Below are 14184 nucleotides of genomic sequence, written 5' to 3'. Positions count from 1 at the left end.
ATACTGCCCGGGGGGGAACTACAACCGAGCGCTCTATTCGAACGCTGGGAGACACCAACTCACGGGACCAACTTAACAATCGGTACAGGTCTGGAGGGCAGCCTCCAGGAGCATGGGGTGGGAACATAAAGTCACCCGAGCTACTCCGTTATGGGACTCCGACAGGCTTGGCAACCTCTGGTCTACAAAAGGCTTTGACAAATGGGACCTCATTGGCATATCGAAAATAGGCGACCTATGGGTAAAAGGCGAGGTTAAGTCGTTCTCCACCCTGCAACAAGAATATGAACTTGCTCCTACAGAATATTTTAGATACATGCAAATCCGTCATGCCTTATACTCCTGTTTTCGAAAGGGAGAGACCCCTCCTGACGCTGCACCCCTTGAAGACCGACTCCTCGATGGATACTTACCAACGAAGGCCATCTCACTCACATATAAAAAGTTAGTGAACCACACGGGAGACCCCCTGGTGAGATTGAGGGAGAAGTGGGAAAGGGATGGCATAATACTAGACGAGGAAGATTGGGCGGCGGCGGCGGTATCTTCGCCACGAGAGGTAGCCATTGCAGCAAAGCTGAGATTAGTACAACTCAAAATTTTGCACCGAATCTACATCACGGGGTCAGGGATGGTACTAATGGGTAGAGCACTTGATGGTAATTGTAGGCGGGGTTGTGGGAACGAAGGTTCCTTCCTCCATATACTGTGGGAGTGCCCGCATATCCAGAGGTACTGGAAGAAAATACATGAGATTCTGAGTGAAGTGTTAAATCATACACTCCCCCTGGAGGCTAAATATTTCCACAGGGCCTGCTATGACCCACAAAAGCTCTGGCGTGTGCTTAAGAGAAAGGATCCCTCTTGGCCCGCACTATCAGAAAGAAAGTATAGATTTTTCTCATTTGATATCGGCATGTTACTCGTCTGCAATTTATGGTACCCTCGATGGGATCATAGTCTTTCGCTTACTCCCTGACCCCAAGCACGCTATCCTGTGAACTGACAGATAAGGGGCGGAGACAACAGGTGCCAGTCACCTCGTGGCAATGGGCCTGCTGGTGGTAAACCAATATCTTGAAAGAGACTGGATTGTAGTGATCCCCCGGATGTTGAATGGCCGTGCAGAACGCATTTGCACTACAGTCTGATGAACACTCTGCAAAGCAGGAGGTTGCCCACATAAATATCATATGACATGGGATGAATGGTGAGACCATTGGGGTTAATGAACAGTGTCCTAGAGAAAAGACTGCATATGTTTAAGGTGCTGCTGTCTAGGTCAAGTGATATGGAAATATATATATATATTTAAATTTGCTATATTGGTTCAGTTTTTATTTCTATATGTTACATGACCATCTGAATAAAAAGATTTAAAAAAAATAATAATAAGTGAAATTAAACCACAACCGGCTGACCATCAATCTAGGTTGTGTGAGGGGCACTGAAACCACTTTGCAAAATATCCGGAGTGATACAGCTGTGATTAGGTGGGTACAGCAACTCTGCTCCCATACGCCTCACTCTTTCATCACTCTACAACACTGTGGACAGTGACATCATGAGGAATTTTAAACAGTTGTCAGGAATCTTAGGAACTACCCATGAAATGCACTGTGCCACCCTTAGAAATAGTTATCAACAAGACTGGATTATATCAATAGAAGCTTCATGAAGAACAAGTTACTTACCTTCGGTAACGATGTATCTGTAAGAAACATTAGTTAGTTAGATTCCTCACCTTAGAATATCCCCAGGCGTCAGACTGGATCCGGAAGATTTTTCGTCAGCAATACCCCTTGCGCGTCGCTAGGCGTCATCTGCGGCTCCGCGTCCGTCGTTGGCGTCGTGCGCCGTAATGACGTCGGAGTACTTAGACGCCGCCCTCGCGCGCTGACGTCAGTTCTTGTACATAGTTTTCCGCGCCCGGAACGCAGAGCCATGCAAGAGACCGACACTGGTGCCAAAAAAGTCTAGGGGCCTGAAAAGGACAACCTTAACCCTAGATGTCAGTTCGGAGAACGGGGAGGATGGGTGGGTCGGTGAGGAATCTAACTAACTAATGTTTCTTACAGATACATCGTTACCGAAGGTAAGTAACTTGATCATCTGAAAGAAACACGTTAGTTAGATTTCTCACCTTAGAATAGATACCCAAGCAATACCAACCCCGGTGGTGGGTCTGTGAACCAAGATCACACCAGAAAGTCCTGGAGGACAGAACAGCCAAAGAAGCCATCCCTCCGGACTTGGCTCTCTAGGCAATAATGCCTGGCAAACGTGTGTAGCGAAGCCCACATAGCCGCCTGACAGATGTCCTGCAAAGGGGCTCCCCGTCCCAAAGCAGTAGTAGCCGCTGTAGCCCGAGTGGAATGGGCGCGCAGCCCAACAGGAGGGTCCTTTTTCGCCAAGGAGTAACAGATTTTGATGCACAAAACGACCCACCGGGAGATGGGCCGTTTGTGCACAGCTTTTCCCTTCTTAGCACCCACGTATCCAACGAAAAGTTGGTCGTCCACCCGGAACTGTTTTGTGCGGTCCAAATAAAAAGAGAGCGCACGTTTTGGGTCCAGACGGTGGAGCCTCTCTTCCTCTTTGGAAGGATGCGGAGGCGGAAAGAAGGTGGGCAAGGTGACCGACTGCCCAAGATGAAAGGGAGTCACCACCTTCGGTAGAAAAGAAGGACGAGGCCGAAGGACAACCTTGTCCGGATGAACAGATAGAAAAGGAGGCTTGGACGATAGAGCCTGGAGCTCACTCACCCGTCTAGCCGAGGTGATGGCTACCAGGAAAGCAGTCTTAAGCGTCAGAAGACGAAGAGGACAATTGTGAAGAGGCTCAAAGGGAGCGCACATCAGAAACGTGAGAACAAGATTCAAGTCCCACTGAGGCATTACGAAAGGAACAGGAGGGAACGAATGAGTAATGCCTTTAAGAAAGCGTTGAACCACAGGGGACTTGAAAAGAGAAGGCTGATCAGGAAGCCGTAAGAAGGCAGAGAGGGCAGCAAGATAACCTTTCAAGGTGCCCAGGGCAGAGCCCTGCCGGGCCAAAGAAAGAAGAAAGAGGAGAACCTCAGAAAGAGGGGCGGAAAGGGGATCCACAGCCTTTGCTGTGCACCATGCCACAAATCTGTTCCACCGGCAGGCGTATACCGTCTTTGTGGAGGGACGCCTGGCTGCCAGAATGATATCACAGACTTCAGGAGGCAAGTCAAATGGCATCAACTGCCGCCGCTCAATCTCCACGCATGGAGGTGGAGGCTGGACAGGTTCGGGTGGAGTACCGTCCCCTGCTGCTGCGACAGAAGATCCTCCCGAAGGGGCAGACGTATCGGAGGATCGGTCAACATACTGAGTAGCTCGGGATACCAGTACCTTCGTGCCCAATCCGGGGCCACCAAGATGACTTGGGCCCGGTCGTGCCTGATCTTCTTCAGCACTCTGGGCAGAAGTGGTATAGGCGGAAAGGCGTACAACAGACCGCAACTCCACTCGTGACGAAAAGCGTCGCCGAGCGAGTGCCGCCTTGGAAATTCCAACGCACAGAACTGCTGACATTGCGCGTTCTCTTCGGTGGCGAATAGATCTAACCAAGGCTCTCCCCACTGCTGAAAGAGACCTTGCGCCACTTCGGAGTTTAGACGCCATTCGTGATCCATCATGCACCGGCGGCTGAGTTCGTCTGCTCTGGCGTTCAGAGAGCCCGCCAGATGTTGAACCACTAGGGTGACGCCCTGGTGTTCCAGCCACGTCCAGAGGCGCAGAGCCTCCTGACAAAGGGTCCACGACCTCACCCCGCCCTGTTTGTTGCAATACCACATGGCGGTGGTGTTGTCCGTGAACACCTGCACGACACTTCCCCTGACAGAGGGAAGGAAGGCTTTCAGTGCAAGTCGGATCGCTCTCAACTCCAACAGGTTGATGTGGAGGCGAGACTCCGCCGGAGACCAGAGGCCTCTGATCTCCGCCTCTCCCATATGGCCACCCCATCCCAGGAGGGACGCATCCGTCACTACGACATGCTCCGCTTGGGGAAGGGAGAGGCTCTTGCCCGTGACCCAATCGCGGCCCGTGAGCCACCACTGCAACTGCTGTGCAGTGCCCTCCGAGATCAAGACATGGTCGGACAGGTTGCCGTGATGCTGGGCCCACTGAAACTTCAGGTCCCACTGCAGAGCCCGCATGCGCCGCCTGGCGTGATGCACTAGTAGGATGCAGGAGGCCATCAGCCCCAGAAGCCGCAACACTAGCCTGACCGAAACCCAGGATAGAGGCCGAAAGATGGGAATCAGGGCCTGAATATCCCGGACCCGCTGTTCCGGCGGATAGACCCGGAACTGCGCCGAATCGAGAACCGCTCCGATGAAGAGGAGCTTCTGAGAGGGACTCAGGTGTGACTTCGGCACGTTGATGGAAAACCCCAGCAAATGCAGGAGATCCGCCGTAGTCTGGAGGTGGGAGACGACTGCCTGGGGCGAGCCCGCCTTCAACAACCAGACGTCGAGATAGGGGAAGACTGGAACCCCTGATCTGCGCAGATGAGATGCGACCACCGCCATCACTTTCGTGAACACCCGAGGGGCACTGGTGAGGCCGAAGGGGAACACGGTGAACTGAAAATGCTCCTGGACCACCGTGAACCGCAGGTTACGCCGGTGGGCCGGCAGGACGGGGATGTGGAAATATGCGTCCTGCAAGTCCAACGCTACCATCCAGTCTCCAGGGTCGAGGGCAGCTAGAACCTGAGCCAAAGTCAACATTTTGAACCGTTCCTTCCGGAGGAAGGCATTGACGTTCCTGAGGTCCAAGATAGGGCGTAGGCCCCCTTTGCCCTTCTTGGGAACCAGAAAGTAGTGGGAATAACAACCACGACCTACTTCTGGGCTCGGAACGCGCTCGACGGTCTCTTTGGCCAAGAGGGCCGAAACTTCCTCTCGCAGAAGATTCAAATGATCCTCCGAGATACGGTGGTGCTGCGGTGGCATGGCTGGAGGGGTCGTCTCGAAGGGGAGGGAGTAGCCCCTTCGGACGATTTGCAGCACCCACCTGTCCGAAGTGATGGTACGCCAGTGGAGCAGGTGATGGAGAACTCTGCCTCCCACCGGCGATGAATGGGCCTGAAAGCTCGGACTAGGAAGGCTTTGAGGCGGATGCTGCCGGGGTGGATGTGGACTGACACCCCAACATACTGACTTTCGCATATCTTCAACACGACACAACTGAAAACTAATGCACTGTACTATTTTATACTTCTTAATAACCCAATAAAAACATCAAAGACAATCCCAAGACAACAAATTTGTATTTCCTTACAAATATGCTGCACAAGCATATTCCTCCCTATTTCTTAGGGGAATCACATATCTGAAACAGCAGCTCTTCCCCCTTTCCTGTTAGGGGATAGGTTTTATTATCCGTTCATGCTGAAGAGATTGTAGTGCTTTCACCGACCTGTATGCAGGGGAGGAGGCTATGTGTGTTTTTTTCTGTGTAATGGTAAAGATTACCTCAATTTTATCATCTTCAGCACTGCCAGATTTGACGTAATCAGCTTTGATCTGCAGTGGAAGATTGGCATCCATTGTCTTACAGATGTTTTGAGGCAATTGCTTATAAGGAACAAATGTTAGCTGGTAAGAGCCTTACTTTTTAAAAGAATATCAAGATAGCAAAATGTGTAGGAATGTCTCAAGAGGGGCGATGGAGGTAGTCAGTCATAGGAAAAAAGTGTAAACAATTCCTATCTTATCAAGCATTATGAGTGTTCTGGGGTCTTCCGTGACCTTCACTCTAGTGTTGTCGATTGGTACAAGACATCAATCGTAGCTGATGTTGTATTTATACTTCTTAAATATAATTATTAGCTTTTTTACACGGACTCTGTGTCTTAACAGAATATTTGTAAGTCAAACTACAAGCAATTAATTTGGTCTGTAAATCACCGGAAAGCCCAGCTGATCTCATCAATGTGTGCCACTGAAGCACAACTCCGGAGTCTATACATCTAGAGACAGTGTATCGTTCACAGACTATGTCTAGTCCAGTTTTCATTGCCTGTTTTAGCGATTTTGAAAAGGTATTTACCTTCCTTAATTACCTTTCTGGTGGATACTCTAGTTATCTTTAGATTTCTCACCTGCTGAATATCTCCATGTGTCAGACTGTATCAGAAACGTTTGACATAGCTCCACTGTGCCAAAAGGGGGAGCTGGCTTCATCTTGGCACCCGATGACAATGCCAAGGTTACATCACCAGAGCCATAAAGCACCCATCCTAGCGCAAAGACGCAAGATTCCGATGAACTTTTTCCATGTCTTTAGAGACAAAGATGAGTAAACGATATCAATTGTGGCAGTGCAGTTCGGCAATCTATAATGAAATCGTTTAAATGTGGCCTAATATCATCCTTCCGAATGGGAAGGTTGGTGGGATCACATGGAATATCAGTCGATAGATAGTTACCACCAGAAAGAATTACCAGAGGTAAGCAACTTTTTTGTCTCTGGATGCTTCTACCCACAGATTCCTCAACTGTTGAATCGATTCCAAATCAGTACTCCTCCCAGACGGTGGGTTTAAAGGGATAGACAAACTACGGAATCCTGTAGTACCCAGCATGTGAAACAGCCATCCCTTCTCACCTTTGAATCCAGATAATGTTCTGCTAACCAGTAGTAAAGTGCTTGTGCTCCTCCTTTCGCCATGGTATAATTGGTATACACCTGACTGATGTAATTAATGTGCTTTTTAATCTCTAGTATATGGTGGCCAGTGTGATCCGCACCTGTAAATTAAATGCTACCAGTGGACTACAGCACTCATTGTGGCACTCTTAAAGCATGTCTTCAGACCTACTGTTGTAGCCTGGATGTGAAGTTTTAAACTGCAAATTTGACCTGTCCGAATAAACCCTTTTTGACAGGCCTAAACCTTGCCTCTAAATATTACTAAGACACCCCTACGTAGGCCCTATTGCCCATAAGGAAGGATGCATGATTTTAAGATGTGCTGGTGTGCTGTCATCAGGTCTGCGGACTCACTGTGGCGGAGGTAAGGGCTGATGTAGAGTTGACTCTGGATAGCATCAGAAATATTTAATAGGAAACGGAGGGGATGGGATGTACAGTGCAAGGGGAGAACCTCCTGGTGGGAGCCAAACTAAGCCTCTAATAGACCTATGAGGCCTGATGGTACGCACAAATCTCGATCATGGTATGCATAAAGAAGGCCTGATCAACTCCTGGCACTGGGAACTCTGGGTAGGTCTGAGGCGGTGCAAGAAAGGGCAGCCATGGTTGAGTTGCTGGTAGAAATCCTGGATTGGGTGTGTTGGCAGAGGCTTCTCAGAAGGAGTGATCTCCAACAATACTGGCTCTGTTGACTACTCCGCACAAGGAGGAGAATGTCATGGAGACTTTCGCATTGACTGTCTTCAGTGTCTTAAAAAAGCATCTCCATGCTTTCTCTTCTTATGTTTTTATCTCTTTTTCTCGAGCATTTAAAAGGAGAGGAGAGGGTCTGGATGGAGATCTAGACTTGGATCAACGTCGAGACCGATAATAGTCATGGGCAAAGAACAGTTTGGTTTGTTTTGAGTGATGGCCTTGGGGTTCATGCTGTGACACAGTTTGCGCACACAACCATGAAGTGCGCCTCAATCCAAGGCACCACAAGCAAACCTTGTGAAGGTCAGTGATGGGCATTTTCAATCCTGGCCTTTTAGGAAATTACATCCATAAGCACTGCACTGTGGAGGAACCTAAAGAGAATAAGTTCTCGAAATTAACACTTTGAAAACAAGAACCGAAAGCTCTAGAGTCACGCTGAAGGGCATGGAAAAAAGGAAGTGATGTCAGTGTTCTGGAATGGACGCTTTATAGCTCCATTGAGGAATCTGTGGTGTTTTTCTTGGAGCAGATATAGAGCCAGCACCCCTACTGGTGCAGGACAGCGATGCCAGCATTTTTTTCTTCCAGTCTGGTGCCTGGGGGTACTTATCAGGAGAGGAAAATGCAGACAGAAGTATCAAACAGAACTCTTCCATCTTTAGAATTGCCTCACAAAGGACATTGGCCACCTTCCACAAAAAATGGCAAATGTTTGGCATTACAGAACAGGAGTTCTAAGAAGCCGAATCTAAGAGTCTTCCTTTTCAGGAAATCTATTTACTTGGGCTCCTCATCCTTAGCAAGAGTAGCACACGTTAAAAACACTGAGCTTCAGTTTTTCAGCCTCACACAGGAGGCATGCAACGGCAAACTATTTGAGGACAAGTGTGAAAGGAGGACTACAAAATTATTTGGGGCTGGCTGCCTGGCAAACGTATTTTATGAAAAACTAAAAGCTAGGCTTTCGAGAAAAAAAACGTTTTTTCATGTTTTCTTAGCAGCCATTAAGTCGAAGACCATCTCTGACAACCATATAATTAGGCTGTCTTCTGAACGTCCCATCATCTATTTGGGTCTTCAATCTTTTCAATGGCACTTTCATTGCTGCTGTTGTTCAGTCCCTATACCTCGCAGATAGTATTCCTTTTCCTCTTCTTATTGAAATTTTCCATGTATAATTTTTGTTTTTAGGGAATTGGGTCTTTGCATGATGTGTCCTATGAGTTTTGATCAGATCATCTGTGCTGTGAGTGAAAGTTCGGGTTTGATTTGATCAAGGATACATCAGTTTGCTTTCCTGGCGGTCATGGTATTCTTAGACGTTTCCTCCAAGACTGCTGCCAGAAAGGTAGCTATGCTCTTCCTGTCCCATTTTGTTTCAAGGGAATGTTATACAAAATGAAAAGTTTACAATTGAATGCAAATTGTGTATATTTTCAGAAACTGGTTAGCTGAGGTTTGCATTTCCAAAACACATTTTTAGCTCATACTGGAGTGATAATTCCTGTTGAATTCAGGAGACCTTTTGCACCCTGTTCCTTTCAAGTATATTCTTAGTCATTTTCTGTCTCAAAATACGACCTAGAATCTACTTGGATGGGGTAGGATGGAAAAATGAAAGGACTAGTAAGTACAAGCCAAACGAAATACTATAGACAGTTTAAAAAATGATCAGTCATGTCATATTGCATTTTTTACTGCCCTAATATTTTGGCTTTCTGACAGTTGTTAAGGAAATTATGCTGAAAGTGCAGTTTACCATCTCTTTTTAGAAAGCTTCATTTGGGAGAGGAAATTCTAAGCATCCCTGAGAAGAGTCAGTCTTGTGTGGCACGCCATTAAAGTACTGGCATAGTCCACAATTGCCTCCTCTAAAGCTGTGGCCTTTTAGCCAATTCAGGCATGATTGAGCTCTAAAAATGTAAACGTTAGTCCTATATTTAAAAGGTTTTCTTATAAGCGAACCCCCAAAGCTCTACCTCGATTAACTTTGTGTTGCTTCTCTGCCACAATCTGGGGTGGGTGTTTACCCCACTTTCTAAGTTCATCAACAGCCATTGAAAAGCAGACAATTCTTTCTGTGTATTGGCACCAGAGCTGCACACTTTTGAGAGTGGAGGGATTTTTATGTTTGCCATGGACAGACGTTTCAATTGAAGATCTGCACACCAGTCACCATCTTGACCATGCCCTCATGGGATGGCTAACTTCTTTTAAAATTCATATTTTTGGGACTTAGACAACTAACAGTCCAAGAAAACTTTAGGCTGCCATTAGGGTAATGGGCCATAACAATAATGACTATTTATACAGCACGCACCACAAAATGTAAGTGCGTGCATCCTTCTCCGACCCGAACGCGGGAGTTTGACTGAGAAATGAAATTGAAATGAAATTAGGATTTCTAAAGCGCACTACTACACGTGGGTGTCTAGGCGCTGAACTCCGGGGGGGGGGGGGGGGAAGGGTAGTAAAACACCAGACGTCAGAGGGGCTCCCGAGAAGTGGAAGAGCATATTCGACTAATTATTAAAAAGTCAAGGTTTTAAGCGCTTGACGAAAGGTGAGCAGATTGTTTGAGGTTTTGAGGGTAAGTGGCATAGTATTCCAGAGTTTAGCAGTTGTGACTGCAAAACTCTTGCCTCCCCAAGTAGCTTTCTTAAACTTGGGGACTACCAGATTTGCCTGGGAGGCAGACTTTAGGTTTCTGGCAGGGGTATAATGATGGAAGAGTTGCATAATAGAAACTGGGCCCTCGGAATGGAGGGCTTTGAAGGCTATGCACAGGGATTTTAACATACTCCACTGGCTCCCGGTCAAAAACAAGGTAATGGGAGAGACTTGGACAGTGACTGATGTTTTGGGATCCCTAAAAGCAGCCTGGCAGCCGTGTTATGGACCATTTGCAATTTGTTCAAGGCTTTCTTGTGGGCTGTCAAGAAGAGCCCATTGCAGTATTCTATTTTAGAAAAGACCAGTGTAGTAATCACCGCTTTCCGGAGGTCCAGAGGGATAAAAGGGAGGATCTTCCGGAGAGATTTGAAAATGAAAAAACAAGATGGCATAACCCACAAAAGAGAGTTTTTCATTAAATTGAACTCCCAGATTTTTCACCTTTGGCACGAGAGTGGGGAGTGCACCCATTTATTAAGGCCACCAACTGGCGGACCAAAATGATGGTTTATTGCCAAACAGTAGCACCTCCGTTTTATAAGAGTTCAGCTTCAAGCAGTTGTTAGACATCCAACTCCCTATCTGCAGCCTACAGTTGTGGAAACATTTAGCTGTGTTCTCAGCATTCTCTGTGACTGACACCCCAATTTGGGTGTCGTCAGCGTAGGAGACAACCGAGAAGCCAAGGCCTTTGATCATGAGGCCAGAGGTGCAACGTACAGAATAAAAAGGGTGGGACTCAGCGAAGACCCCTGTGGAATACCACTGGGAAGGGTGAAAGAAGTAGATCTGTGGCCGTTACATTCTACTTACTGCGTTGCCTCAGCAAGGAATGAGCTGAGGAGCTTCAGAGCAGTACCTCTGACACCTATCTCTAATAACGAGTTGATTGCTGACAGTATCGAACGCTGCCAAAAGATCAAGTAAAATTAGGGCAGCGTTCCCTCCTTTGTATAAAGTTGTTCTGACGTATTCTGCGGCAGTGATCAAAGCTGTCTCAGTGCTATGTTGGCCTCTGAAGCCAAACGGAGAAAAGTCCAGTAAATCGTGTTCCTGGATGTAAAGAGAGAGCTTGGTGTTTATTGCTTTCTCTATCAGTTTGGCCGGAAAGGGGAGTCGAGATATTGGCATGTAGTTGTTGGAAGTGTCAGCCTCCAAATTAGCTTTTTTTAAAAGAGGAAGAATTGACGCGACCTTCCAGCTTTTAGGGAAGTAATCAGACAAAAAGCATGTGATTAAAAATCCCTAGAAGATTGCCCGGAACTATACCTGATCCCAATTGCGGAACTCTAGGAGGGCAAGGTTCGAGCGGTGATCCTGACTTAATTTGCCTGAACAAGTTGGTAACTTGGTCTATTGTAAGGGGGGAAAAAGCCAAAAGAGTGGGATTGTTGAATTGGGAAGGTATCATCACATCTGCCTTTAGGATAGTCGATTTTCTAATAGCCTTTCCTCCTTTGAGATCATTATACCCTGCGGCCTGAGGGTTGTCAGTCGTATATAGTCCCCCAGAGTCAGCACTTGCGGTTAAGGTATTGAAGATCACTTCTACCTTATTTTTCAAAAAGGTAGCAAGGTTGTTGCAGAAAGAGGCATCTGCATGAAGGTTACTGGCTGGAGATGGGTTGCTAAGCCTGACCACAGATGAGAATAACTCCTTAGGAGTGTTCAGAGCCGAGTTGAACTTATTTATAGAGAAATTGGATTTAATTTTGGTCAGGAGTTTTTTGTACTGTAGGAGTTTCTCCTTATAAGAGTCTTTATCCTCCAAGCAGTAGTTCAGCCTCCATCTTCTCTCTAAAATTCTGCATGATTGTTTGGCCAGTCTAAGCTCTTCGTTGAACCAGGTTTCAGTTGGAGAGGCTCTCTTTTGGTTTCCTCGTTTGGTCGGAGCTAAGCTGTTAATAGGATCACTAATCCATTGATAATAGTCCTCCGTTGCTTGATCCAGATTTGGAGCTATTCGCATGAAGGAATCTTTAAGGGCCCTTGAGAATGTACCTTCCGAGATCAAGTGCCAACGTTGATGGCTAGTCCTAGGCACGTTCTTAAGCTCTTTCAGACTGTGAACCCCTAGGTTCAGGTGTGTCTGCATTATGGATTTTAGCGACTTTGAGAAAGACAACAGCTGCAGCAGCAGGCTGAGCTCTGCTGTGCCTCCTTTGTGCGTGAGCGAGAGTGAGCCCTGTTGTTTGGGAATTGATGAAGAGGGCTGGGGCCCCGTCCTGGGCCCTATGGTGTACGGCATATGTTAGTGCCAGGTATCCAAGAAGCAGGACTTGGTGGATCTGAAGGTCGCAGATGCCAAGATTCTGACCGAAGTGGAGAGGGAGCGTCTGTTTGAGAAGCTGGACAACGCTAAGGATTATATGGGCTGGGCCATGCAGGTTCTTTCCCCCCAACACCATCTATACAAGCATGCAGCAGAGGGCAAAGAACAATTAGAATGCCATGTCTCACGATGCTGCTATTGGGCTGATCCAGTTCGCACTGGACTCTGGGGTGAATTTGAAGGAGGTGTTTGTCAACACTGTGGGTCCAGCGGAGAAGTACGAGGAGAAACTAAAGGGCAGATTTCCGGAGCTGGGGGTGACTGTCCGGGCGAAGGCTGATTCTCTCTTTCCTATGGTCAGTGCTGCTGGTATCTCTGCTAAGGTTGCCCAAGACCAGGCTGTGAAAGGATGGAAGTTCTTGGAAGGTCTAGGGGATGTCGGCTTGGAATACTGTTCCGGATACCCAAACGACCCCAAGACCAAAGATTGGCTGTCCATGGTACTGGACCCAGTCTTCGGCTACCCCCAGTTTGTGCGCATCAGCTGGAGTACTGCTCAGACAATATTGGACAGCAGACCAGTGCCCGTGCACTGGGATAACAGCGACGAGGAAGGCGATAAGGAGACGAAGAAGAACGCTGCTGCCATGCTCTCGTACTTCAGTAGGAAGGACACTGGGAAACGCCAGCCAAACTGCTTCTTTCACGAGAGGAAGTTGGAGGCAGTGTCTGATCTGTGAGTATCCACTGTCCCCTTAACTACATCACTGACCTATGTATCCTGGAGTGAAAGAATTTGGTATTACAGTGCGGTGTCATCAACTGCTGCACTTGGGAGACTGTAATACTGGAAGATGTTTGGTCACACAGAAAAGCACATGTCTGAGAGCTGTGGCCAGTGGGCATCCTGGAACCAAAACATAGGCCAGTGCTGCCCTTTGAAATGGGTGTGCATCCAAGACTATGGCATTGACATGTTGGACTTTCATAAGCAAAATGCATCTGAACCAAATGTTAGTTGGACTGTTTGAGGTGGTCTGTCAGCAGTGTGGTTAAAGCACCACCAACCTGAAGGGTGAGACATGATTTTATTGTGTTGCGATGCACGTACGAGCATCTCCTTGTCAAGCTTCTCATAAAATTTTACTTATTCACTGGTTTCATGGGCTTTTGAACTAAAATTCTCATTTGCAAATCCGTGTTATGGGGGACACTTTGCTGTGCCAATCAATGTATTTAGTTGCTGGGAAAAAGCTTAATATAATGTTCCTATTACACATAAGTGCTTACGAAATAGGTGTTATTAGCCAACTTAATGTGGTTTCTTGGCGACCTGAGAGGGATAAAATATCTAGCTGGCCCTACAGGGATTCAAACACTGAAACTTCAGTTTTCTCAGTTAGCATTACAAAGAAAATATTACCTGGAAAACATTTTGAACAAGTGTAGTGAGATGTATTTCCTCCTCTAGGACATGCTGCAGCCTTTTTAGCTCCTTGCTTTCAAGATTTTCCACATCTTCCTTCTGTTTCTTCTTCATAGTTTTAATTTCGGACATCATTGCCTCTCCCGTTTCTTTCAATGCTGTTTAAAAAAAATAACACTATGTATCACACACATACTAGCAATTTTTTGAAAAGTTGAAGCCATTCAATAGCACGATTTTACATTGACCTTAGTTATATTGGCTTTAAACACAACGTAAGCTTTATTTTCCATTATTTTAATTTAGGCATTTTATTAAGAAAATGTTAATGGCATTTTAGTAATAGTAGTAATATACTTTATTCAGTAGCCAGGTACCAGCAAAGGGTACATGTGCAAAACACACCAAAAAACATTTTA

The 14184-nt window shown here is 46.8% G+C and overlaps 1 protein-coding gene and 1 pseudogene across 2 annotated transcripts in view; one reads left to right on the top strand and one right to left on the bottom strand.

Annotated features, from left to right (window-relative positions):
• Nucleotides 1-14184, bottom strand: part of CENPH (centromere protein H) — a 466689-nt gene that overhangs the window by 51414 nt on the left and 401091 nt on the right. For both annotated transcript variants that reach the window (XM_085632190.1, XM_085632197.1), the window contains one exon: nucleotides 13763-13923. In XM_085632190.1, coding sequence (XP_085488316.1) covers nucleotides 13763-13923 — 161 coding nt within the window. The remainder of the gene's footprint in view (nucleotides 1-13762; nucleotides 13924-14184) is intronic.
• Nucleotides 12164-13079, top strand: LOC146865430 (ribonuclease H2 subunit A pseudogene; annotated as a pseudogene).

The sequence above is a fragment of the Triturus cristatus genome, chromosome 2_1, assembly GCF_964204655.1.
Source record: "Triturus cristatus chromosome 2_1, aTriCri1.1, whole genome shotgun sequence".
Classification (NCBI taxonomy): domain Eukaryota; kingdom Metazoa; phylum Chordata; class Amphibia; order Caudata; family Salamandridae; genus Triturus; species Triturus cristatus.
Note: the sequence above shows the minus strand (reverse complement) of the source record. Positions and strands in the feature narration are given on the sequence as shown.